Source organism: Micropterus dolomieu, linkage group LG11 (genome assembly GCF_021292245.1).
Source record: "Micropterus dolomieu isolate WLL.071019.BEF.003 ecotype Adirondacks linkage group LG11, ASM2129224v1, whole genome shotgun sequence".
Classification (NCBI taxonomy): Eukaryota; Metazoa; Chordata; class Actinopteri; order Centrarchiformes; family Centrarchidae; genus Micropterus; species Micropterus dolomieu.
In genome coordinates, this window is record NC_060160.1 from 429,612 (window position 1) to 456,782 (window position 27,171).

The 27,171-nt window shown below is 45.6% G+C and overlaps 1 protein-coding gene across 1 annotated transcript in view; it reads right to left on the minus strand.

Annotated features, from left to right (window-relative positions):
• The window catches only part of mipol1 (mirror-image polydactyly 1), a 38,588-nt gene that overhangs the window by 10,776 nt on the left and 641 nt on the right, over nucleotides 1-27,171 (minus strand). Inside the window, exons 2-10 of the mRNA XM_046063483.1 lie at nucleotides 26,341-27,158; nucleotides 26,165-26,208; nucleotides 25,797-26,052; nucleotides 23,702-23,819; nucleotides 21,788-21,893; nucleotides 21,012-21,138; nucleotides 14,035-14,068; nucleotides 13,778-13,948; nucleotides 987-1,040 (exon numbers count right to left, since the gene is read on the minus strand). Of these exons, the coding sequence (XP_045919439.1) occupies nucleotides 987-1,040; nucleotides 13,778-13,948; nucleotides 14,035-14,068; nucleotides 21,012-21,138; nucleotides 21,788-21,893; nucleotides 23,702-23,819; nucleotides 25,797-25,933 (747 nt within the window). The 5' untranslated portion in view covers nucleotides 25,934-26,052; nucleotides 26,165-26,208; nucleotides 26,341-27,158. The remainder of the gene's footprint in view (nucleotides 1-986; nucleotides 1,041-13,777; nucleotides 13,949-14,034; nucleotides 14,069-21,011; nucleotides 21,139-21,787; nucleotides 21,894-23,701; nucleotides 23,820-25,796; nucleotides 26,053-26,164; nucleotides 26,209-26,340; nucleotides 27,159-27,171) is intronic.

The window sequence follows — 27,171 nt, forward strand, 5'->3', positions numbered from 1 at the left end:
CCCCTAATCCGGGCCCCGACCCCTGACCCCTAATCCAGGCCCCGACCTCTAATCCAGGCCCGACCCCTAATCCGGGCCCCGACCCCTGATCCGGGCACCAACCCCTAATCCGGGCCCCGACCCCCGATCCGGGCCCCGACCCCCGATCCGGGCCCCGACCCCTAATCCGGCCCCGACCCCTAATCCGGGCCCGACCCCTGATCGGGGCCAGATCCATGATCCGACCCCCGACCCCTAATCGGGGCCAGATCCATGATCCCGACCATAATAATAATGTTATTTAAGATTAATAATTTTTAATTCCGTGTTTAACCTCTTAATGTGAGAATTATTAAATCACAAGTATTTTTTATTATTATTATTATTATTATTATTATTTTTTTTTTTTTTAAATATACCTATAAAATGTTTTCCCAAAATGTTTTATTTTGAAATGTCCACTGCCTTGGACAAATTATTCAGTGGACCTCAATATATGTCCAAAAAACTACATGTGTTTAAAACATTCACTAAAAGCAAGTGGTGTGAAAACACAAAGTTCTTCCTAACTTTAAATCAAACATGATGAACTGGAACAGATGTGTTTCAGTCACAGAACAAAAGAAATGTTCTAACATCTCATTTAGTTGAAAAGTAGTTTTTCTACCGGTCTGGTTTTGTGAGAATAAAAGGGTTTACAGTCATTGTTGAGGTACTTGGTGCATCACCTCTTCCCTCCTCTGCTTTTATGCATGATGCAGTGTAGAGCTGTGCGATACGGCGAAAGATTCCTGCACCGACACAGACCAGTTTTTTAAAATTCAATGAAATATGACATTTGCAACAGTAACTGGACATTTCTGTGCATCATAAAGGTGGGTAAGTGATTCTGGACAAACACCACGAAGAGAGTGAACGACGTAATGACGTTAGCTGGTCGTGGGTTTGACATTCAGGCCAACAGAGCAAACTGAAATTGAACTGAGAGAGAGAGTGTGTGTGTTTACCTCGCTCGCCCTCTGCTCTCTCTCCTGAGTCAGATCCTGTTCCAGCCGTTTACACTGCGGAGACACAATGTGGTCAGTATCTGATCAACACAATATACATCAGGAGCACACACAGCTGCCATCACCAGTGTGAGCGCCACAGCTCATTGGTTGGTTTCGTTTCCTCTTTGTGTTTCAGGCCTCTCTACTAGAAAAAGGAAGTGAGGTCAGCAGGTAAATTCAGGGCCGAGTTCAACCTCAAAACGATTTGCAATGTTTTCGGATTGAACATCATGTTTTCTTGCAAAGTTCCGCAACTGGCTCCGAGGTATTTTCTCCCGTATGGTGGCCGTGTCACAGATGTTATCCAATCAGCTGCGACGGTGTTAAAAAGGCAGGAAAATGCAGGGCTGTTCTCTGTTCCCTCACTGTTCTCTGTTCCCCCACTGTTCCCCCACTGTTCTCTGTTCCCTCACTGTTCTCTGTTCCCCCACTGTTCTCTGTTCCCCCACTGTTCCCTCACTGTTCTCTGTTCCCCCACTGTTCTCTGTTCCCCCACTGTTCCCTGTTCCCTCACTGTTCTCTGTTCCCCCACAGTTCCCTGTTCCCCCACAGTTCCCTGTTCCCCCACAGTTCTCTGTTCCCTCACTGTTCTCTGTTCCCTCACTGTTCTCTGTTCCCCCACAGTTCTGTTCCCTGTTCCCTCACAGTTCTGTTCCCTGTTCCCTCACAATTCTGTTCCCTCACTGTTCTCTGTTCCCTCACAATTCTGTTCCCTCACTGTTCTGTTCCCTCACTGTTCTCTGTTCCCTCACTGTTCCCTGTTCTCTGTTCCCCCACAGTTCTCTGTTCCCCCACAGTTCTCTGTTCCCTCACTGTTCTGTTCCCCCACAGTTCTGTTCCCTGTTCCCTCACTGTTCTCTGTTCCCTCACAGTTCTGTTCCCTCACTTTTCTGTTCCCTCACAGTTCTGTTCCCTCACTGTTCTCTGTTCCCCCACTGTTCTGTTCCCTCACTGTTCTCTGTTCCCTCACTGTTCTCTGTTCCCTCACAGTTCTGTTCCCTCACTGTTCTCTGTTCCCCCACTGTTCTGTTCCCTGTTCCCTCATTGTTCTCTGTTCCCCCACTGTTCTGTTCCCTCATTGTTCTCTGTTCCCTCACAGTTCTGTTCCCTCACTGTTCTCTGTTCCCCCACTGTTCTGTTCCCTGTTCCCTCATTGTTCTCTGTTCCCTCACAGTTCTGTTCCCTCACAGTTCTCTGTTCCCTCACAGTTCTCTGTTCCCCCACAGTTCTGTTCCCTCACTGTTCTCTGTTCCCTCACAGTTCTCTGTTCCCCCACAGTTCTGTTCTCTGTTCCCTGTTCCCTCACTGTTCTCTGTTCCCTCACTGTCCCAGTATCCTCATACAAATATTTAGGTGTCCACACTGACAGTCTCCTTTGCTGGAACACACATGTTGAAAACCTGTGCAACAAGTTGCAGCAGAGGCTTTATTTCTTAAGGCGTCTAAGGTTGTACGGTGTGAGCAGTCAGATCATGATGATTTTCTACCATGCAATCTTAGAGAGTGTCATCAGATATGGAATTACTGCACGGTTCGGCAACTTAACAGTTAAGTTGAAAACAAGCTTGCCAACATGCACAAAACAGCCATGAAAATTACAGGAAGGAGGGACTATGAGCCTGTACAGAGCCTGCATGACCAAGCAGTTATGAAACAGGCTAAGAAAATGAAATCGGACCCTCGACATCCTCTCTTCCCTGAATACGAAACCCTGCCATCAGGAAGAAGACTCCGTGTACCAAGACACAAATCCAATCGCCTAAAATGATCATTTGTGCCGGCCACCATTAAGCTGCTGAACTATGTAAAGTAGTGTAAAAATTAATAAATATGTGAGCACTACAGCACTTTGCTTGCAACCTTGGTGCAATAGGGCAACGTGCAATAAATATACTAGAACCTTAGCATATGCACTTTACACAAACTTCAGTTCAATGGAGCAATGTGCAACAACCACACTAGCACTTTAATCCATGGAACTATGTTGTCAACAAAGTCCTTTTTCTTCTGTGTTTATATTTTCCTCTTGTGAAATACAACATGTCGATGCTTCTCAGGTTCTTCTTGATGTCTTTTGTGAATTGTTCTTTTTTTTTTATGAAACAACTCTGCACTGTGCGCAAGCAGAATTTCCCCTTGGGAACAAAGTTAACCTAACCGTTCTGTTCCTCGCCGTTCTGTTCCTCACTGTTCTGTTCCTTGCTGTTCCCTCACCGTTCTGTTCCTCGCTGTTCTGTTCCTCACTGTTCCTAGCCGCTCTGTTCCTAACCGTTCTGTTCCGTGCTGTTCTGTTCCTCACTGTTCCTAGCCATTCTGTTCCTAACCGTTCTGTTCCGTGCTGTTCCTCGCTGTTCCCTCACCGTTCTGTTCCTCGCTGTTCCTAACCGTTCAGTTCCTTACTGTTCTGTTCCTCACCGTTCAGTTCCGTGCTGTTCTGTTCCGTGCTGTTCTGTTACTCGCTGTTCTGTCCCTAACCGTTCTGTTCCTCACTGTTCTGTCCCTATCCGTTCTGTTCCTCACTGTTCTCTGTCCCTAACAGTTCTGTTCCACACTGTTCTGTTCCTTACTGTTTTGTTCCTTGCTGTTCCTCACTGTTCTGTTCCTAAACGTTCTGTTCCTAACCCTTCTGTTCCTGTTCCCCACCATTCCTAAACGTTCTGTTCCTTGCTGTTCCTCACTGTTCTGTTCCTAACCATTCTGTTTCTCACTGTTCCTAACTGTTCTGTTCCTCACTGTTCTCTGTCCCTAACAGTTCTGTTCCACACTGTTCTGTTCCTTACTGTTTTGTTCCTTGCTGTTCCTCACTGTTCTGTTCCTAAACGTTCTGTTCCTAACCCTTCTGTTCCTGTTCCCCACCATTCCTAAACGTTCTGTTCCTAACCCTTCTGTTCCTCACCATTCCTAAACGTTCTGTTCCTTGCTGTTCCTAACCATTCTGTTTCTCACTGTTCCTTACTGTTCTGTTCCTCACTGTTCTCTGTCCCTAACAGTTCTGTTCCACACTGTTCTGTTCCTTACTGTTTTGTTCCTTGCTGTTCCTCACCGTTCTGTTCTTAAACGTTCTGTTCCTAACCCTTCTGTTCCTGTTCCCCACCATTCCTAAACGTTCTGTTCCTCGCTGTTCCTAACCGTTCTGTTCTTCGCTGTTCCTAACCGTTCTGTTTCTAACCGTTCTGTTCCTCGCTGTTCTGTTCCTCACCGTTCCTCACTGTTCTGTTCCTTACTGTTTTGTTCCTTGCTGTTCCTCACTGTTCTGTTCCTAAACGTTCTGTTCCTAACCCTTCTGTTCCTGTTCCCCACCATTCCTAAACGTTCTGTTCCTAACCCTTCTGTTCCTCACCATTCCTAAACGTTCTGTTCCTTGCTGTTCCTAACCATTCTGTTTCTCACTGTTCCTTACTGTTCTGTTCCTCACTGTTCTCTGTCCCTAACAGTTCTGTTCCACACTGTTCTGTTCCTTACTGTTTTGTTCCTTGCTGTTCCTCACCGTTCTGTTCTTAAACGTTCTGTTCCTAACCCTTCTGTTCCTGTTCCCCACCATTCCTAAACGTTCTGTTCCTCGCTGTTCCTAACCGTTCTGTTCTTCGCTGTTCCTAACCGTTCTGTTTCTAACCGTTCTGTTCCTCGCTGTTCTGTTCCTCACCGTTCCTCACTGTTCTCTGTCCCTAATAGTTCTGTTCCACACTGTTCTGTTCCTTACTGTTCCTCACCATTCCTAAACGTTCTATTCCTCACCGTTCTGTTCCTCACCGTTGTGTTCCTCAGTTTCTAACCGTTCTGTTCCTCAGTTCCTCACCGTTGTGTTCCTCACCGTTGTGTTCCTCAGTTTCTAACCGTTCCGTTCCTCACTTTTCCTGCAAACCAGATCTGCTGTTTAGATGTGCAGGTGGAACCTTGTTCTAAAGAGCGGTGTGATGCCCCTCCCGCTGTCTTGCAGGCTGTCCTGTCAGCAGGTTAATCTCTAAGAGCTTTACAGATTTATAAACTGACCCGTGTTCCTCCTACAGCCGACCTCCACCTGCATCAGAGGTTCATCCAGAATACTCAGCTGATCTGAGGATGATTCCGGCCTCTGTCCTCTGTCAATGAGCTGATTGATCAAAAAACAGAAGGAACCAAAGTTCTTCAACCTGAGGAGCTGCTGATGTCACTGCACGTTATTGAACTACGGTATATCAATCAATAATGATATTTACCTCCACCTGCTCAGCCAATCACACACAGTTTCTCTGCACTATGTGTGTGTGTGTGTGTGTGTGTGGGGGGGTCTTGTTTGGTTTTGACTGACAGCTCAGATCAGGCGCCGTGTCATCATGTGATCAGTATCACCATTCATCACACCTCTGTTTCTCAGAACAGAACAGTGAACTTCTAAACTTCACCTCATGTTCTGATGATGGACGTCTGACTCATGTCACTCCATTACTCAGTGACCTCCACTGGCTCCCCGGGGCCTCCAGAATCAAACCCAAGTCCCTGATGCTGCATACAGAGCGACTCCTTGGTCTGCACCATCTACCTAAACTCCATAATCCAAGCCCACGTTCCTTCTGGGCCACTGCGCTCCTCCAACGAACGCCGCCTGGCTCTGCCATCCCTTCACACAAAGCAATCTCAGTCCCACGATGGTGGAACGAGCTACCGCACGCCATCGGAGCAGCGGCGTCCCTCTCTGACTTCAAGAAGCTCCGGAAACACTTCCTCTGATAACACCTCGAACCTCTGACATCACTTCCTGTGCTCTTCTTCTTCTGGCTCCTCACAGTTCTCCTGTAGTGATTGCACTATTCGTTAACTCTTACTTCTTCCTTCAGGTCGTCTGATGCCGTACGTGCTGACAGCTCTTAGTGTTTATTGCTGCAGATCCAGTGAAACGTTGCAGCTGTTAATAACAGACGTGCTGCCAACACTCGCAGGGCACCTGCCCAGGATTCAGACTGACAGGACAGCGGATCACAAGTGAGATTATTGATGAATTTAAACAGACTGTCAGTAGATCAGACATTTCTCGGGCCTGATTTTTCCGGATATGAAACTGGGACATTTTAGGCTCCAGTGAATCGTCGATCAACAGAAATAGTGACTTCCTGTGTGAATGTAGATATCACCACAGTAACCCTCAGAGTAATGAGCTCATCACTGTAATCTATTTTTGACATTCATTCATTATTCTGTGGTTCTGTTAGAACTTTATCATTTTTATGATGAGATTCAGTTTTTATTGACTTTCAGTTAATATGCAGATTAAAATAAAGCCCAATAAGAGAAATTATTCTCCAACAGGTGCCGTTTCAGTAAATGAGCTCCAACACGGCTGAAGAACAGAATCAAACCCACGACCTTCCGGTGAGTTTGGCTCGTCCAGGTGAGCTCTGCTAACCTGTAAGAACCTGTAATTACCTGATATTAACTCAATAAAAAGCAGCTGCCTTATGAGACGGCCGGGGAGAGTGAGAGACTGGGAGCGCTCGGGGGAGACACCTCCCCCACTTTTCTAATATTTCCCAGAAGTCCCGGTTGTGGCGGGGAGATAATCCCTGAGAGATGAGGAGAGGGAGCGAGGGATCGGTGAGCGGCGACGGGGGAAGGGGGGGGATCCTCCAGCGTGGAGTGTTCTCTCTCTTCTTCTTCTCCTCAGAGGATTATAGTGGCATTTGAAACATATTTCAGCACGCCGCGGCAGCGGAGCGAGGGCGGGATTAAAGTGTTACTGTGGAGGGGTGGTGTTAACGCATAGGGGCGGGGTGTTAACGGCGATATTTGTGGGGGTTAGTGGCTGTACGCTGGGTGATGCTGAAGTGAAATGGATATGGCGGCGAGTTCTGTGGGGCTAATGGAGGCGGCGGGGGAGGGGGGGTGCAAACTGATGCAGGTTTAAAGGTTTGCTACATCTCTACAGGTACTGCACTGACTTTAAGTTTGCAGACGACACCACCCTCATTGGGCTCATCACAGGTGGGGATGAGTCCACCTACAGGTGGGAGATCGACCATCTGGTGACCTGGTGCAGCCAGAACAGTCTGGAGCTCACCAGGAAAGCCTTGGACACCTCCAGGACTGTAAGGCGAGCAGGAAATTTATGGCGGCGCCCCACCCCCTCCGGACACAAAATGTTTCAGACACTCCCCAGCGCCACATGACCAGTTTCTACCTTCGGGCGCTCTCCCCCATCCGTCTCGCTACGCTACCTTCGGGCGCTCTACCTTCGGGCGCTCTACCTTCAGGCGCTCTCCCCCATCCGTCTCGCTACGCTACCTTCGGGCGCTCTACCTTCGGGCGCTCTACCTTCGGGCGCTCTCCCCATCCGTCTCGCTGCGCTACCTTCGGGCGCTCTACCTTCGGGCGCTCTCCCCATCCGTCTCGCTACGCTACCTTCGGGCGCTCTACCTTCGGGCGCCCTCCCCCATCCGTCTCGCTGCGCTACCTTCGGGCGCTCTACCTTCGGGCGCCCTCCCCCATCCGTCTCGCTGCGCTACCTTCAGGCGCTCTCCCCCATCCGTCTCGCTGCGCTACCTTCAGGCGCTCTACCTTCAGGCGCCATCCCCATCCGTCTCGCTACGCTACCTTTGGGCGCTCTACCTTCAGGCGCTCTCCCCCATCCGTCTCGCTACGCTACCTTCGGGCGCTCTACCTTCAGGCGCTCTCCCCCATCCGTCTCGCTACGCTACCTTCGGGCGCTCTACCTTCGGGCGCTCTACCTTCAGGCGCTCTCCCCCATCCGTCTCGCTACGCTACCTTCGGGCGCCCTCCCCCATCCGTCTCGCTGCGCTACCTTCAGGCGCTCTCCCCCATCCGTCTCGCTACGCTACCTTCGGGCGCTCTACCTTCAGGCGCTCTCCCCCATCCGTCTCGCTGCGCTACCTTCGGGCGCTCTACCTTCAGGCGCTCTCCCCCATCCGTCTCGCTGCGCTACCTTCGGGCGCTCTCCCCATCCGTCTCGCTACGCTACCTTCGGGCGCTCTACCTTCAGGCGCTCTCCCCCATCCGTCTCGCTACGCTACCTTCGGGCGCTCTACCTTCAGGCGCTCTCCCCCATCCGTCTCGCTGCGCTACCTTCGGGCGCTCTCCCCCATCCGTCTCGCTGCGCTACCTTCGGGCGCTCTACCTTCAGGCGCCATCCCCATCCGTCTTGCTCTCCCAGACTATTAGGAAACTGTTTGTGAATTTGGCAGTTCTGCTTCAGTTGTATGATTACCAGTTCACCTCTACAGGTACTTCATCACAAGTATAAGTACCACTACAGGTATTCTTATCTTCACAGGTACCTCTTCCTGTTGTCCTACCTGTGAAGAAGCAGCTCTACTTGGAAAGTACGACTTCCTCTCTATTTTCTTCCTCCCCCTCCTCCGCTCCCCTGACGACTGTTGCCATGGTTTCCAGGAGTGCTGCTGCAGTTCGGTTGCCGTGGTTACAGCGGTCGTCACGGGAACAGATGAAAGTTTCTGATCAGACGCATCAGGAGGAGGCGGAGCTTCTAAGCCGCCACCTGCTGCACGGCATGCTGGGAGCTCCGCCTCCCTCCCTGTCATCCCTCCATCAGTCAGACTCTCATCTTTTTCATTTCTGCTGCTTCCCTCAGACCCCCGTCCTCCCCCCCTCTCTGATCCTCCCACAGAGGGCGGTATATGAATCCAGATGAATTGTGGGTAATAAATCCAGGACTCTGCAGGTTTTGGTAATAAACTCTGTGAAGTGAACTTCGATAATAATCAGCCTCCAGAGGAGTGACGGGAAATCCAAACTTTTTAATCATCCTCTGAACATCAGCTTCACTTATTGATTATTGACTGACATCACAGATTAAAATCTCAGAGAGAAGATTTCTGCTTTAAACATCCAGTAACAAAACAGAATATAAAGTCACATAGGAGGAAATGAGAGTAAGAGAAAATATAACTGCAGAATTTAAATTATTCATATAAATAATCATTTTTTATTTGTTTTCTGCTTCAAAGGTCAAGAATGAACTTTCTATCAAAACTGCTGAATGCAGAAAAACTAAAAAACACTGATTAGTTCATGAAGGATCATGTGATACATGAATATTTATCATGGATTTTATAGTTAGTTTTTTAATAGTTTATAAAAATATATGTCTATGTCAAGTTAAATATATGTTTGAAGAATGTAGGTGGTAGTTTATAGTTATTGATAAAGTTCATTTCCAGAGTCACGCATATATAAATCAGAGACATTCAGATGGTCGGGTCAGAATTTGAACAACATGACAGCATGGATCCGTCCTGCCTTGGATCAGAGGTTCAGGCTGCTGCTGCTGGTGTGGGGGATATTTTCTTGGCACACTTTGGCCCCCTTTGTACTTGTAGGTACCCACTCTGTGCTGCCTGCCGGATCCCTGCACATGTGCAAAAGCGGTCCTGTCTGAAGGACGTTTCCACAAATGTGCCTGTTCATAATTACTCCTGTGTTGCTGTCTGTTCTCATCTCAGGGCGTCAAATACTGACGCTTTCAGAAAGGCTGACAAAGCGTTATTTGATGCCAGAGCTACCCTTCAGCGTCCGGATGAGACGCCCTGTCTAGACCGGAAGCGCTAGTAGCTAGCTAGGTAGCTAGCTATGTTAGTATAAAAGGCGTTGACAGCTTCCCAAAGCCCCTCCCACTAACCCTAACCACCACAGGGGGGTGGGCCTAAACCTGAGTCAGCGACTGTCTGCACGTCGACCGGCTAACCCTACAGCTGTGCAGCCGTCGCTAGCAGCTAGCGTTAGCCTCCTTTGTTAGAAATCAGGTTTTTCATTTCTAAAGTATTTTCCTGTTAATCACAGTGAACAGTTTCATCTCCAGAGATTAAAAAACACTTTGTTATCTTGATTTGAAAGATTTAGTTGGATCATTTTGAGCAGGCAGATCTGCGGTGACCTTCTTTGACTGACAGAACCACTTCTGAGCATGTGCAGAGCGGATCAGGCCGGCAGCACACTTTGGGCCCCTGAGTACCAACTGAGCCTCGTTTAGACCCGCCAGCCTCCCTGAGTGTTGTTGCTGACCATGTCCATCCCTTTATCATCTTCTGATGCTCCTTCCAGCAGCATGATGCACCATGTCACAAAGCTCAGATCCTCTCAAACTGGTTTCTGGAATATGACATGAGTTCACTGGAGTCCAGAGGCCTCCACAGGCACCAGATCTCAGTCCAACAGAGCCCCTTTGGGACGTGGTGGAACGGGAGATTCTCATCGTGGATCTGCAGCTGACAAATCTGCAGCACTTTGTGATGCTGTCATGTCAACATGGACCAAAGTCTCTGAGGAAAGTTTCCAACAGCTGGTTGAAAGGATGTCATGAAGACTTAAAGCAGTTCTGAAGGAAAAGGGGGTCCAACCCGGTACTGGCAAGGTGTTCCTAATAAAGTGGCCAGTGAGTGTGTGTGCATATATATATATATGTAAAAAAACACAAACACGCTACATTTGTGTTTGTGGTGACAAAATGAATATCAGCCAGTAATATAATCCGACCTGACTGATTCTGATAAGTGATTAGTGGCGTGTAGATGGAATTGTTTTCAGGTGAAAGAACGAGGCTGTTTTAAATATCCGTGTGTCCATCAGCAGCTCCTCAGTCTTCATGAGAAAATATTCAGCTCAGAGATTACATTCAAACAACACACACATACAGGTGTGTGCCGTCCTCACACACACAGCTCGGAGCAGACAAACAGGTGTATAAGCGGCGAGCGTTCAGCAAACAGCCGCCTCGTGTCGGCGTCGTCAGGTCGACTCAGTCTGGGTGTCAATATTTGCCTCCGCACCGTTTTGTTTTCTCACCATTCAAAATATTCATGTTCAGATTCAAACTGCAAATATTTGAGGTTTGGGCTGCCGGGGCCTCCGTAACCCGGCCGACGATCCGCGTCACGCCGAGCGCCACGCTGCGCCGCACCAACCGGGTTAAACAGACGACTTAGAGACGAGTTACCTGCAGACAGACTGACGGGTGCAGACAGGAAGCAGAGAGCAGAACAGGAAGTAGATCCTGTTCCTCAAGTCTGACATTATTACTTATTGATCCCTGAAGGGAAGCTGGTTCGTGTTGTCACTGCACCAGCAAACCGGGGAGGGACAGAAACCGAATCCTGGTTCTGATCATTATTATAATGTATTGAGATTAATTACAGGAAAATGATAATATCAATAGCAGAGGGTGTCGAGCAGGAAGCTTGAGCCACAGACCCAGACCCCACAGATCCAGACCCCACAGCTCCAGACCCTACAGACTCCCACAGACCCAGACCCCACAGACCCAGACCTCGCAGATCCAGACCCCACAGATCCAGACCCCACAGCTCCAGATCTCGCAGATCCAGACCCCACAGCTCCAGACCCTACAGACTCCCACAGACCCAGACCCCACAGACCCAGACTCCCACAGATCCAGACCTCGCAGATCCAGACCCCACAGCTCCAGACCTCGCAGATCCAGACCCCACAGCTCCAGACCCTACAGACTCCCACAGATCCAGACCTCGCAGATCCAGACCCCACAGATCCAGACCTCGCAGATCCAGACCTATCCTCTTTGATAAATCTTAGTTAGGGCTGTCTCAGGTGAGTCCTGAACCAGCCCTTAGTTACGCTGCTCATTAAAGCACGTTGCTAACTCCACTTTCTCTCCCTCGCCTCTCTCCTCCGGTCACTTTCTGCAGGTGTTTCTAGATCTGGATCTGTGGTTGTGGCCTTCCTGCTGCCCCCATGTACCTGTCTGACACCTTCTGCTACAACAATTAGTCCTATTATTATTCTGATCATTGCTATTATTAATAGTGTTATTAGTTTTTAGAAAGGTAAACAGACAGACAGGTAAACAGACAGTTAAACAGACACACAGGTAAACAGGTAAACAGACAGGTAAACAGACAGGTAAACAGACAGGTAAACAGACGACAGGTAAACAGACACACAGGTAAACAGGTAAACAGGTAAACAGACAGGTAAACACACGACAGGTAAACAGACACACAGGTAAACAGACAGGTAAACAGACACACATGTAAACAGACAGGTAAACAGACACACAGGTAAACAGACAGGTAAACAGACAGGTAAACAGACACACAGGTAAACAGACAGGTAAACAGACACACATGTAAACAGACACACAGGTAAACAGACAGGTAAACAGACACACATGTAAACAGACAGGTAAACAGACACACAGGTAAACAGACAGGTAAACAGACACACAGGTAAACAGACAGGTAAACAGACACACAGGTAAACAGACAGGTAAACAGACAGGTAAACAGACAGGTAAACAGACACACAGGTAAACAGGTAAACAGACGACAGGTAAACAGACACACAGGTAAACAGACAGCTAAACAGACACACAGGTAAACAGACAGCTAAACAGACAGACAGGTAAACAGACAGACAGCTAAACAGGCACAGAGGTAAACAGACAGACAGGTAAACAGACAGACAGGTAAACAGACAGACAGGTAAACAGACAAACAGGTAAACAGACAGACAGGTAAACAGGCACAGAGGTAAACAGACACACAGGTAAACAGGCACAGAGGTAAACAGACACACAGGTAAACAGGTAAACAGACAGACAGGTAAACAGACGACAGGTAAACAGGTAAACAGACAGACAGGTAAACAGACGACAGGTAAACAGACGACAGGTAAACAGGTAAACAGACAAACAGGTAAACAGGCACAGAGGTAAACAGGCACAGAGGTAAACAGACGACAGGTAAACAGACAGGTAAACAGGTAAACAGACAGACAGGTAAACAGACAGGTAAACAGGCACAGAGGTAAACAGGTAAACAGACAGACAGGTAAACAGGCACAGAGGTAAACAGACAGACAGGTAAACAGACAGACAGGTAAACAGACAGACAGGTAAACAGACAGACAGGTAAACAGGCACAGAGGTAAACAGGTAAACAGACACACAGGTAAACAGGTAAACAGACGACAGGTAAACAGGTAAACAGACAAACAGGTAAACAGACAGACAGGTAAACAGACAGACAGGTAAACAGGTAAACAGACAGACAGGTAAACAGTCAGGCAAACAGGTAAACAGACAAACAGTTAAACAGACAAATAGGTAAACACACAGACAGGTAAACAGACAGACAGGTAAACAGGTAAACAGAGACAGGCAAACAGGTAAACAGACAGACAGGTAAACAGGTAAACAGACAGACAGGTAAACAGACAGACAGGTAAACAGACAGACAGACAAACAGACAGACAGGTAAACAGACAAACAGACAAACAGACAGACAGGTAAACAGACAAACAGACAGACAGGTAAACAGACAAACAGGCAGACAGGTAAACAGACAGGTAAACAGGTAAACAAACAGACAGGTAAACAGGTAAACAGACAGACAGGTAAACAGGTAAACAAACAGACAGGTAAACAGGTAAACAGACAGACAGGTAAACAGACAAACAGTTAAACAGACAAATAGGTAAACACACAGACAGGTAAACAGACAGACAGGTAAACAGGTAAACAGACAGACAGGCAAACAGGTAAACAGGCAAACAGGTAAACAGACAAACAGACAGACAGGTAAACAGACAGACAGGTAAACAGACAGACAGGTAAACAGGTAAACAGACAAACAGACAGACAGGTAAACAGACAAACAGGTAAACAGACAGGTAAACAGGTAAACAAACAGACAGGTAAACAGGTAAACAGACAGACAGGTAAACAGACAGACAGGTAAACAGGTAAACAGACAGGTACACAGACTCACCTTGGCGAGCGAGCCGTCTCTCTCCTCCATCACGGCCTTCATCTCCTGAGCGGTGATGTCATTTCTCCGCTGCCTCGCCAAACGTAAACGCTGAACCAGAACCGAACCGAACTGTTCGACCTCCTGGACGGAGTCGGCGTCACAAACACACTGAAGGAGCTCGTCTACGTCCTGCTCGATGATAAACACAGCGATCAGATCAACAATCTGGGCTTCAAGCCTAAAAACACACAGGAGTAGTGAGTGAGTGTTGTTACCATGTCGGCGTGCTCCTGGGACACGTTCTCCAACCTGCACACAAACAGAACCTTTCAGTGTCTTTGTCAGATCCAGGATCTGTTTCTAAACCTGTTCACTGTTTCTGTAGGTCTCTGAGGAAACAAAGACCCGATAGGACCGACTGAAACCACGTCCCATCGGCAGAAACCTAAAGTACGGCTGTGATACTAATGTAGGTGAGCAACTGGTGACCAGGTGACTGCGGCCCCTGCTTTAATCCGGCCCTGACCCGACACCCCCTCAGTGTTGCCGCCGCTGACCAAATTAAACCTGGAGCTCTGCAGCAGCCTGTTAGATGACCTGAGCGCCGCGGCTGCAGCAGCTGCGCAGTAATTTTGTCCTGCGCTCCCTGAAGTCCACCCGAAACTCTCCATCATTTTAAAATGACTGTAAAGCTGCGAGGGCGCGGACCGAGCGGACTCCTCCGCTGCCGGCGGCCATGATGGCGGACGTGGAGCTCGTAACTAGCTGATCTCCTGCCTCTCCTCCTGGGAAGCGCTTTTCATTTAGCCTACTGCAGTTTTTCTGTAATAAACTGTAATAAGGTGGCCGAGGCGGCTCCGCTCTGCAGGGAACAGCAGGTAATGAAAGACCAGCCGCCTCCAATAAAGCTCCTCTAACACCCTGCTTACAGCCCATCCAGCCCGGCTCAGCTCGGCTCGGCTCGCTCCACAGCCGTCATTAACGCTCCCACACACACCACGCTCAACAGAAACAGAGGCAGCCGCCATTAATGGGATCAAATGATCCGGCGAGAAGAGCATCTTCATCAGTCTGGAAAAGTTTCACATGTCAGACTGAATATTTCAGATCTGCAGTCAGTCAAGAGCCCAAACTGACATCCACAAGATGTACTGAAAATATACTGAATACATATCCACAATACAGAATACATCATTAAAATATACTGAATACATATCCACAATACAGAATACATCATTAAAATATACTGAATACAAACAGAGACACCAGGGGTTCTGATAAACTGTTTTTGGTTCTTTTGCTTGTGCATTTTTAGACATCTGACAAATCTGAGAGGTTTCAGGAGAAATGATTATTTCATTTATATAAATGCAAGCCGTAACGAAGAGTGTGCTTACTTTAAAGCAGACGTCAGCACAAAGCCTTTTCTTGTCAATAGATGGACAAATAAATAAGATGATTCACTAGTGAAATAAGAGCTGCAGCCTTTAATGTCACTGTTTATTAATGAAGATGTTTCCTGTTTGAAGAATAAAATGTACAAAAAGAAAAACAAACAGCAGCTTCACATTAACACACACAGTGACAGAGGTAATACAGCCTGCCTCTCTCCATTAGAAAAACACACACATTAACACGCTCACACACACACACACACATTGACACACACACACACACACACACACTCACACACAGTGACACAAACTCACACTCAGTCCTGACAGATGGAACATGCTCCTCCATATTCTGTCCCTCATAAAAAGGATTGTGGCCTCCAATATCAATTACCCTCTCATCCTGGGGGGGGGCAGGAGGAGGTGGGGGAGGAGTATTATCTGTAATTAGATTTTCTGGTCTATTTGAAGGCTCCTCGAGGAGGACGAGAGCTGGTTTCACAGCTCTTAACGAGACTGAGGAGGTGAATAATGAAGCGGAGGAAGACAAGGAGGGGGCGAGATGAGGAGGGAGGAGGAAAGGAGAGGAGAGAAGGAGATGGGGGGGAGATGAGGGGAGAGGAGAGGGGAAGGGGGAGGAGAGAAGGAGATGGGGGAGAGGATGAGGAGCAGTGTGTCGTTTTCCTCCTTCATATAAACACAGTTTCACATGTAAATATGTAAATCAACATGTTGGGACTCAGAAGAAACAACAACAAACAAACAGAAACCTGCAGCTCTTATTAACATCGATGGAGTATTTCATTAATCCCAGCGTGAGCTGTAAGCACAGAGACCAAGATAAGGAACAAAAAACGCTCACCATTGTCACTGCATATCACTACGTGTCACTGCATATCACTACGAATAGCTACTTATCACTGCATATCACTACGAATAGCTACTTATCACTGCATATCACTACGAATAGCTACTTATCACTGCATATCACTGTGTATAGCTACATATCACTACGTGTCACTGCATATCACTGTGTATAGCTACTGCATATCACCACGTATCACTGCATATCACCACGTATAGCTACATCTCACTACGTGTCACTGCATATCACCACGTATCACTGCATAACACTATGAATAGCTACTTATCACTGCATATCACCACGTATAGCTACATATCACTACGTGTCACTGCATATCACCACGTATCACTGCATATCACTACGTATAGCTACATCTCACCACGTATAGCTACATCTCACCACGTATCACTGCATAACACTATGAATAGCTACTTATCACTGCATATCACCACGTATAGCTACATATCACTACGTGTCACTGCATATCACCACGTATCACTGCATATCACTACGTATAGCTACATCTCACCACGTATAGCTACATCTCACCACGTATCACTGCATAACACTATGAATAGCTACTTATCACTGCATATCACCACGTATAGCTACATATCACTACGTGTCACTGCATATCACCACGTATCACTGCATATCACTACGTATAGCTACATCTCACCACGTATAGCTACATCTCACCACGTATCACTGCATAACACTATGAATAGCTACTTATCACTGCATATCACCACGTATAGCTACATATCACTACGTGTCACTGCATATCACCACGTATCACTGCATATCACTACGTATAGCTACATCTCACCACGTATAGCTACATCTCACCACGTATCACTGCATAACACTATGAATAGCTACTTATCACTGCATATCACCACGTATAGCTACATATCACTACGTGTCACTGCATATCACCACGTATCACTGCATATCACTACGTATAGCTACATCTCACCACGTATAGCTACATCTCACCACGTATCACTGCATAACACTATGAATAGCTACTTATCACTGCATATCACCACGTATAGCTACATATCACTACGTGTCACTGCATATCACCACGTATAGCTACATATCACTACGTGTCACTGCATATCACTATGTATAGCTACATATCACCACATATTACTGCATATCACTACCTATCACTGCATATCACTACGTATAGCTACTTATCACTGCATATCACTACGTATAGCTACATATCACTGCATATCACTACGTATAGCTACATATCACTGCATATCACTACGTATCACTGCATATCACTACGAATAGCTACTTATCACTGCATATCACTACGTATAGCTACTTATCACTGCATATCACTACGTATCACTGCATATCACTACGAATAGCTACTTATCACTGCATATCACTACGAATAGCTACTTATCACTGCATATCACTACGAATAGCTACATATCACTGCATATCACTACGTGTCACTGCATATCACTGTGTATAGCTACATATCACCACATATCACTGCATATCACCACATATCACCACGTATCACTGCATATCACTACGAATAGCTACTTATCACTGCATATCACTACGAATAGCTACTTATCACTGCATATCACTACGAATAGCTACATATCACTGCATATCACTACGTGTCACTGCATATCACTATGTATAGCTACATATCACCACATATCACTGCATATCACTACCTATCACTGCATATCACTACGTATCACTGCATATCACTACGAATAGCTACTTATCACTGCATATCACTACGTATAGCTACATATCACTGCATATCACTACGTATAGCTACATATCACTGCATATCACTACGTATAGCTACATATCACTGCATATCACTACGTATCACTGCATATCACTACGAATAGCTACTTATCACTGCATATCACTACGTATAGCTACTTATCACTGCATATCACTACGTATCACTGCATATCACTACGAATAGCTACTTATCACTGCATATCACCACGTATAGCTACATCTCACCACTTATCACTGCATATCACCACATATCACCACGTATCACTGCATATCACTACGAATAGCTACTTATCACTGCATATCACTACGAATAGCTACTTATCACTGCATATCACTACGAATAGCTACTTATCACTGCATATCACTACGAATAGCTACTTATCACTGCATATCACTACGAATAGCTACTTATCACTGCATATCACTACGAATAGCTACATATCACTGCATATCACTGCATATCACTACGTGTCACTGCATATCACCACGTATAGCTACATATCACCACATATCACTGCATATCACTACCTATCACTACGAATAGCTACTTATCACTGCATATCACTACGTATCACTGCATATCACTACGTATCACTGCATATCACTACGAATAGCTACTTATCACTGCATATCACTACGTATCACTGCATATCACTACGAATAGCTACTTATCACTGCATATCACTACGTATAGCTACTTATCACTGCATATCACTACGTATAGCTACTTATCACTGCATATCACCACGTATAGCTACGTATCACTGCATATCACTACGTATAGCTACTTATCACTGCATATCACCACGTATCACCACGTATCACCGCATATCACCGCGTATCACCGCATATCACCACGTATCACCGCATATCACCACGTATCACCGCATATCACCACGTATCACCGCATATCACCACGTATCACCACGTATCACCGCATGTCACCACGTATCACTGCATATCACCACGTATAGCTACATCTCACCACGTATAGCTACATCTCACCACGTATCACTGCATATCACTACGAATAGCTACTTATCACTGCATATCACCACGTATAGCTACATATCACCACATATCACTGCATATCACTACGTATCACTGCATATCACTACGAATAGCTACTTATCACTGCATATCACCACGTATAGCTACTTATCACTGCATATCACCACGTATAGCTACATATCACCATATATATCACTGCATATCACTACGTGTCACTGCATATCACCACTTATCACTGCATATCACCACTTATCACTGCATATCACCACGTATAGCTACATATCACTACGTGTCACTGCATATCACTACATGTCACTGCATATCACCACGTATAGCTACATATCACCACGTATCACTGCATATCACTGCGTATAGCTACATATCACCACATATCGCTGCATCTCACCACGTATCACTGCATATCACTACGAATAGCTACTTATCACTGCATATCACCACGTATAGCTACATATCACTACGTGTCACTGCATATCACTATGTATAGCTACATATCACCACCTATCACTGCATATCACTATGAATAGCTACTTATCACTGCATATCACCACGTATCACTGCATATCACCACGTATCACTGCATATCACTACGTATAGCTACTTATCACTGCATATCACCACGTATAGCTACATATCACTACGTATCACCGCATATCACCACGTATCACCGCATATCACCACGTATCACTGCATATCACCACGTATCACTGCATATCACCACGTATAGCTACATATCACCACATATCACTGCATATCACCACTTATCACTGCATATTACTACGAATAGCTACTTATCACTGCATATCACCGCGTGTCACTGCATATCACCGCGTGTCACTGCATATCACTACATATAGCTACTTATCACTACGTATCACTGCATATCACCAAGTGTCACTGTATATCACTACTGAAAAGATCAGATAATATGAATATGTTGAAAACATGTGCGTTGGGTAATGTCCCCGACAGGTGAAACTAAGTGTGAGATGAAGCTTATTTCATCTATAGCAATTAAACACATGACAGGAGCAGTTGTTTACTTGCCAAAGGTGGATGGAGGATAAAATGACTGTCACTGTAAGAACTTTCCACAGCCTCATGTTATTATCACAACCTTTTCCTGTCTCACACACCTCCTCTCTTCTTCTTTCTCTGGCTACACACACCTGATAGCTGCCCAGTTACACCCAGGTAACTGTTCCAAACTGCTGGGCAGTGTTTTACTCAGCCGGACGTCCCCATGTATTTCTGGTCTGACTGCAGCCTTCATGATCGTTTATATTAGGGCTGCAGCTAACGATGATTTTATCGATGCGTCGTTTAAGAATTACTCTTGCTTGGTGGCGACGGTCCCCCCCCCCGGTAACAGGATCAGCTGTGCACATTTATAGGTGATAGATAGTAGTCCTTTCGGAAATTCATAGTGTGTCATACAGCAAACATCAGACCAACAACCAGACAGCTGCTTTACAAACATCACCCGAGTGCTACAAGTTAAAGTACAGACTCGTGCAGACTACACGACTTTCAGCGTCGGCCGATGGCCATGCCGTTCACACAACTTGCTCACCACTTATTGTGGCCTTCACACTACTTGACTGATAGGGGTTCACACACACTCCTGCACACGAAACAACTGTTGTTTGTAAAGATGAATTATAGAATAGAAGAATTATAAAGATGGCAATTATAAAGACAAAGAATATGGTTATAAGGATGGATTAGTACACGCAGGTAGCAGGGATTGTCTGAGTTACAGAGAGAGCTGCAGGGGAGTTAAAAAGTTAAAAAGTTTGGTTTTACGGTGGACGGAAGGTAACATTACAGAGTTGTTGTTTTCTTTAGCTTGAAAAAATCCTATACTTTGGACACTTTTTTTTTGTCCCTCTCTGTTTTCAGACAGCTCCGTCATAATCACGTTGTGTTCACAGCGTAAACGCGATGTGCGAAAGTAATAAATGTCCCTGCGAAACACTGTGCTGGATAGTTACATTGATTAAACAAAGCATCGATACAAAGAATTTGTGTCAAAGCATTTTATGTATCGATTTTATTGATTTAATAGATGAATCGTTTCAGCCCTAGTTTATATAATGGATATTTGAACTGTACAGACTCTCTGAGGGTCAAAGGTCAACACATAAGACTGACTGTGTGTGTTACGTACTCGGCGGCCTGCTGCAGTTGACGTGCACGAAGCAGAGCCTCATCTCTCTCCTCATTGGCCAGCAGGAGTCGTGACATCAGAGCCTGATCTCTGTCCTTCTGAGCAGCTAACACCTCCTCCAACACCGCTGAGGAGACAAGGAGACCAGGAGTGAGGAAAGAAGGTGAGGAAAGAAGGTGAGGAAAGGAAACAGACGAGGCGGCGAGGATAGGAAACAGTTACAGGCTGACTTCAGCAGAAACATCAGTCTGCTTCTCTTCACCAAGTTTTCTGAACATTTGTTCTGGACGGATGGATAATGATGAGTCTACCGCGCCCGCATCTCACTACACCTATGAGTAAAACAAGTACGTGACAAATGAATGCTTGAATCCTAAATGTGCCATAAAAACATATTTTTTAAATAAACGAGAATCAAACTGAAGCTAAAATAAAATGTTTTCAAAGGAGACTTCCTGTTTCTGTGATAATCATGCTGGATTAAACACACACAAAAACCAGCTCAGTTAAATCAATATTACATCTGATCGCTAGTTAAACACACGCACACACTGTTCTGTTAAACTAACAGCTGCTCGTTAACTGTCACCTCCTTACTACCACTGCTGTTGTCTTAATTACAGAGTGTGTGTTGGTATTAAACAGTGTGCATGAAAAATATTCAAATATTTAAGAAGTCAGCTTGGATCAGATCTGATTAAGAGGAGAGTAAACTGTAACATACACCTCCCTCCCTTCCTCTCCTCCCCTTCTCCCTCCTCTCCCCCACTCTTCACCTGCAGGTCTCTCCCAGCCTCGGGCCTCCCTCTGCTCCTCCCTCAGCTCCTCCTCCACCTCCCTCCTTAGCAGCTCATTCTCCTTCTGGACCAGCTGATCCTGCAGCTGAAACACAGTCAGGTGTTAATCTACCTGTGAGGACCGCCCTCATCTTCCTGCTGTGTGTATACTGTATATATGCACAGTGTGTGTATACTGTATATATGTACAGTGTGTGTATACTGTATATATGCACAGTGTGTGTATACTGTATATATGCACAGTGTGTGTATACTGTATATATGCACAGTGTGTGTATACTGTATATATGCACAGTGTGTGTATACTGTTTATATGCACTGTGTGTGTATACTGTATATATGTACAGTGTGTGTATACTGTATATATGCACAGTGTGTGTATACTGTATATATGCACTGTGTGTGTATACTGTATATATGCACTGTGTGTGTATACTGTATATATGTACAGTGTGTGTATACTGTATATATGTACAGTGTGTGTATACTGTATATATGCACAGTGTGTGTATACTGTATATATGTACAGTGTGTGTATACTGTATATATGCACAGTGTGTGTATACTGTTTATATGCACAGTGTGTGTATACTGTATATATGCACTGTGTGTGTATACTGTTTATATGTACAGTGTGTGTATACTGTATATATGTACAGTGTGTGTATACTGTTTATATGTACAGTGTGTGTATACTGTTTATATGCACTGTGTGTGTATACTGTTTATATGCACTGTGTGTATACTGTTTATATGCACTGTGTGTGTATACTGTTTATATGTACAGTGTGTGTATATTGTTTATATGTACAGTGTGTATACTGTTTATATGTACTGCATATGTGTGTGTATACTGTATATATGTACAGTGTGTGTATACTGTTTATATGTACAGTGTGTGTATACTGTATATATGCACTGCATATGTGTGTTTATACTGTTTATATGTACAGTATGTGTATAATGTTTATATGTACAGTGTGTGTATACTGTATATAAGTACTGTATATTTGTGTATATACTGTTTATATGTACAGTGTGTGTATACTGTATATAAGTACTGTATATGTGTGTATATACTGTTTATATGTACAGTGTGTGTATACTGTGTATAAGTACTGTATATGTGTGTTTATACTGTTTATATGTACAGTATGTGTATAAGGTTTATATGTACAGTGTGTGTATACTGTTTATATGTACAGTGTGTGTATACTGTTTATATGTACAGTGTGTGTATACTGTATATATGCACTGCATATGTGTGTTTATACTGTTTATATGTACAGTATGTTTATAATGTTTATATGTACAGTGTGTGTATACTGTATATATGCTTTGCATATTTGTGTATATACTGTTTATATGTACAGTGTGTGTATACTGTATATAAGTACTGTATATGTGTGTATATACTGTTTATATGTACAGTGTGTGTATACTGTATATAAGTACTGTATATGTGTGTATATACTGTTTATATGTACAGTGTGTGTATACTGTATATAAGTACTGTATATGTTTGTATATACTGTTTATATGTACAGTGTGTGTATACTGTATATAAGTACTGTATATGTGTGTATATACTGTTTATATGTACAGTGTGTGTATACTGTATATAAGTACTGTATATGTGTGTATATACTGTTTATATGTACAGTGTGTGTATACTGTATATATGCACTGCATATTTGTGTATATACTGTTTATATGTACAGTGTGTGTATACTGTATATAAGTACTGTATATGTGTGTATATACTGTTTATATGTACAGTGTGTGTATACTGTTTATATGTACAGTGTGTGTATACTGTATATAAGTACTGTATATGTGTGTGCATACTTATATGTACTATATGTGTATACTAAAATGAGTGTGTATATCTACCTTCTTGTTGATTTCTCTCAGAGAGTCGAGCTCTTTCAGTAAAAACGAGATGTTTTTGTCTCGATCAAAAGTTGGAACTCGACCAGACGCTGAGACTGGACCGACTTCCTGATGAGAGCTGGAGGAGACAACAAGGTTCAGTTAAACCCACAGAGTTCACTACAGCCTCGGTCTGAAGCACCACAGACCACGTACCCGTCTGACCCACAGAGTTCACTACAACCTCGGTCTGAAGCACCACAGACCACGTACCCATCTGACCCACAGAGTTCACTACAGCTTCTGTCTGAAGCACCACAGACCACGTACCCATCTGACCCACAGAGTTCACTACAGCTTCGGTCTGAAGCACCACAGACCACGTACCCGTCTGACCCACAGAGTTCACTACAGCTTCTGTCTGAAGCACCACAGACCACGTACCCGTCTGACCCACAGAGTTCACTACAGCTTCGGTCTGAAGCACCACAGACCACGTACCCGTCTGACCCACAGAGTTCACTACAGCTTCTGTCTGAAGCACCACAGACCACGTATCCGTCTGACCCACAGAGTTCACTACAGCTTCGGTCTGAAGCACCACAGACCACGTATCTGTCTGACCCACAGAGTTCACTACAGCTTCTGTCTGAAGCACCACAGACCACGTACCCGTCTGACCCACAGAGTTCACTACAGCTTCTGTCTGAAGCACCACAGACCACGTACCCGTATGACCCACAGAGTTCACTACAGCTTCAGTCTGAAAGTCTGAGGCTTCACCAGGGATAATAAAGGTAGGAATGATAAACTTGCCCTGAGCTGTGTCTGCAGGCTGCACAGCACCTTACAGCACGAGGGGCAAACTGTGGAACCTGTGAGGTGAAACCTCCTTTGAGTTTCACTACATCTCCTGTCCTGTGAACCGCCGCAGCTGGACAGTCAGGAAAACATTTCAGTCAGAGAACCGGTCGGTCGTGATGGTGGTCAGCAAGGCTGGGATTGGTCAGGGCTCCAATGACATCATCTCAGCGAGTGTTTCATTAGAGTTCCACCTGTGTGTAGTCAGGTCAGGTGTTTTAACCTCATATTATCAGATGAGCGGCGCAGAGAGGAGGCAGCAGGTTACGAGGCGTTGCTTTAATAAGCAGCGACTGATGTTCGCCTGTAATTCTCTCATATCGCCTTAAAGGTCAGGCGGCTTCTTAGCGTAATAAAGCGGGTAAATAAGACACTGTCTTCTGTAATTGACTGTTTCTGACTTTATAATATCAGCTGCTTCTAATCAGCTCCCTCTTTTACTATCTTTCTATTTCTGCCTGCCTCTCCAACGCTGCCGCTAATCAAATCTAAATTTAATAGGTCACATTTCACACAGTGATGCAACTCAAGCTGCGGCGCCACTTTCATTTGAAAATGCACCAAAAAGACACAAAAGCAGCAAAAGAACACACGAATTAAAACACGTGAAGGATAAGTTTAATGAAAAACTTTTTAATAAATCTCACTGCAGAGGCTCGAAGCTCGGCACACGAAGCAGCAGCAGCGATAATAAGATCATTATTTTAAAGGTTTAATAACCTGCAGCGTCTTTACTTTGGAAGGGTTTCAGTTAAACAGCCTCAGAGAGTCGGCCCTGCAGTCACATGACCACGGGCAGCTTCTCCTGCTCACCTCGCCGCGTCCAACCATCAGCTGATATGTTCTGATCACTTTCAACCCTTTTATGTATATTACAAAACCGTTTAGTGAGAGCAGCTACTAATATTTCTGACATCATCGTGCATCTGCACAGATTGTGACTGCAGCCGGAGTGACAGATCTGATTTATGTCTGAACAGGTTCATGCGACTCTGACTGAAACAGGATGTAGGACAGCGTGCTGCTGCGTGTGATGCCGTTCACACGTCAGCCTGTTCGGGGCCACATTTACACTATAATGTGAACTGTCAATCAAAACGACCAGATCTGGGATATTAATCAGAATTGAGCTTCAAGACCTGCAGAGTGAACGCAGCATTCACACTTTTCAATGGTTAAGACATGCAGTACTATCAGTAAGTATTAGCAGTAGTAGTACCAGCAGTAGTGGTATCAGTAGCACAGGCCACCTCACCTGTCATCAGGGCCGACCAGGTGTCCTCCGGGGGCGGGACTAGCAGGACCTCTGGATGCTCTTCCTCCATCGGGGCCGTCTCCGCAGCTCTCTGCCCGAGGAGAGGGGCCTCGGCTGGGGGAAAGGTTCATCTCCATCTCCCCTGCGGCTGCTGGAGGTCTGGAGGAAGACGCAGAAACCGGAGAGACAGAGCTCCTGTGGGACTGAGGGGAGGAGGAGCAGGAGACCGGAGGGAGATCCTGCAGGTGCTGAGGGGCTGGGGGGACACAGAGAGACAGGAACCGGTTTTAAATACATGAAGAGAGGAACTCAGACAGGAGTGCAGAAACCATCGAACGAAGAAGAGAAGTGACGGAGGAGGATCTCACCCTGAACCGGGTCAGTGTGGTCCGGACTCAGGCTGATCCCAGATCTGTGGATCAGAAACAACGTGAAAAGAAGAAACGGGAAACAGCTTCTGATCAGACTCTCCTGAACTTCCTGCTCTCCTGAGGAACAGCCTGCCAGGTCCTGCAGCCGTCCCCCAGGACAGACCTGTACGTACCCGTCAGGACTGCTGAGGCGCTGAGACGCAGGTGAAGGCAGACGCTGTCGCAGCTCCACGTTCACTCTGGGGTTAGCTGGAAACAGGAAGCACACTGTCTCTCATTAATATACCTGAAACATGAAGCGCTGCCTCACCTGTCTGTCTCTCGTTAATATACCTGAAACATGAAGCGCTGCCTCACCTGTCTGTCTCTCGTTAATATATCTGAAACATGAAGCGCTGCCTCACCTGTCTGTCTCTCGTTAATATACCTGAAACATGAAGCGCTGCCTCACCTGTCTGTCTCTCGTTAATATACCTGAAACATGAAGCGCTGCCTCACCTGTCTGTCTCTAGTTAATATACCTGAAACATGAAGCGCTGCCTCACCTGTCTGTCTCTCGTTAATATACCTGAAACATGAAGCGCTGCCTCACCTGTCTGTCTCTAGTTAATATACCTGAAACATGAAGCGCTGCCTCACCTGTCTGTCTCTAGTTAATATACCTGAAACATGAAGCGCTGCCTCACCTGTCTGTCTCTCGTTAATATACCTGAAACATGAAGCGCTGCCTCACCTGTCTGTCTCTAGTTAATATACCTGAAACATGAAGCGCTGCCTCACCTGTCTGTCTCTCGTTAATATACCTGAAACATGAAGCGCTGCCTCACCTGTCTGTCTCTCATTAATATACCTGAAACATGAAGCGCTGCCTCACCTGTCTGTCTCTAGTTAATATACCTGAAACATGAAGCGCTGCCTCACCTGTCTGTCTCTAGTTAATATACCTGAAACATGAAGCGCTGCCTCACCTGTCTGTCTCTAGTTAATATACCTGAAACATGAAG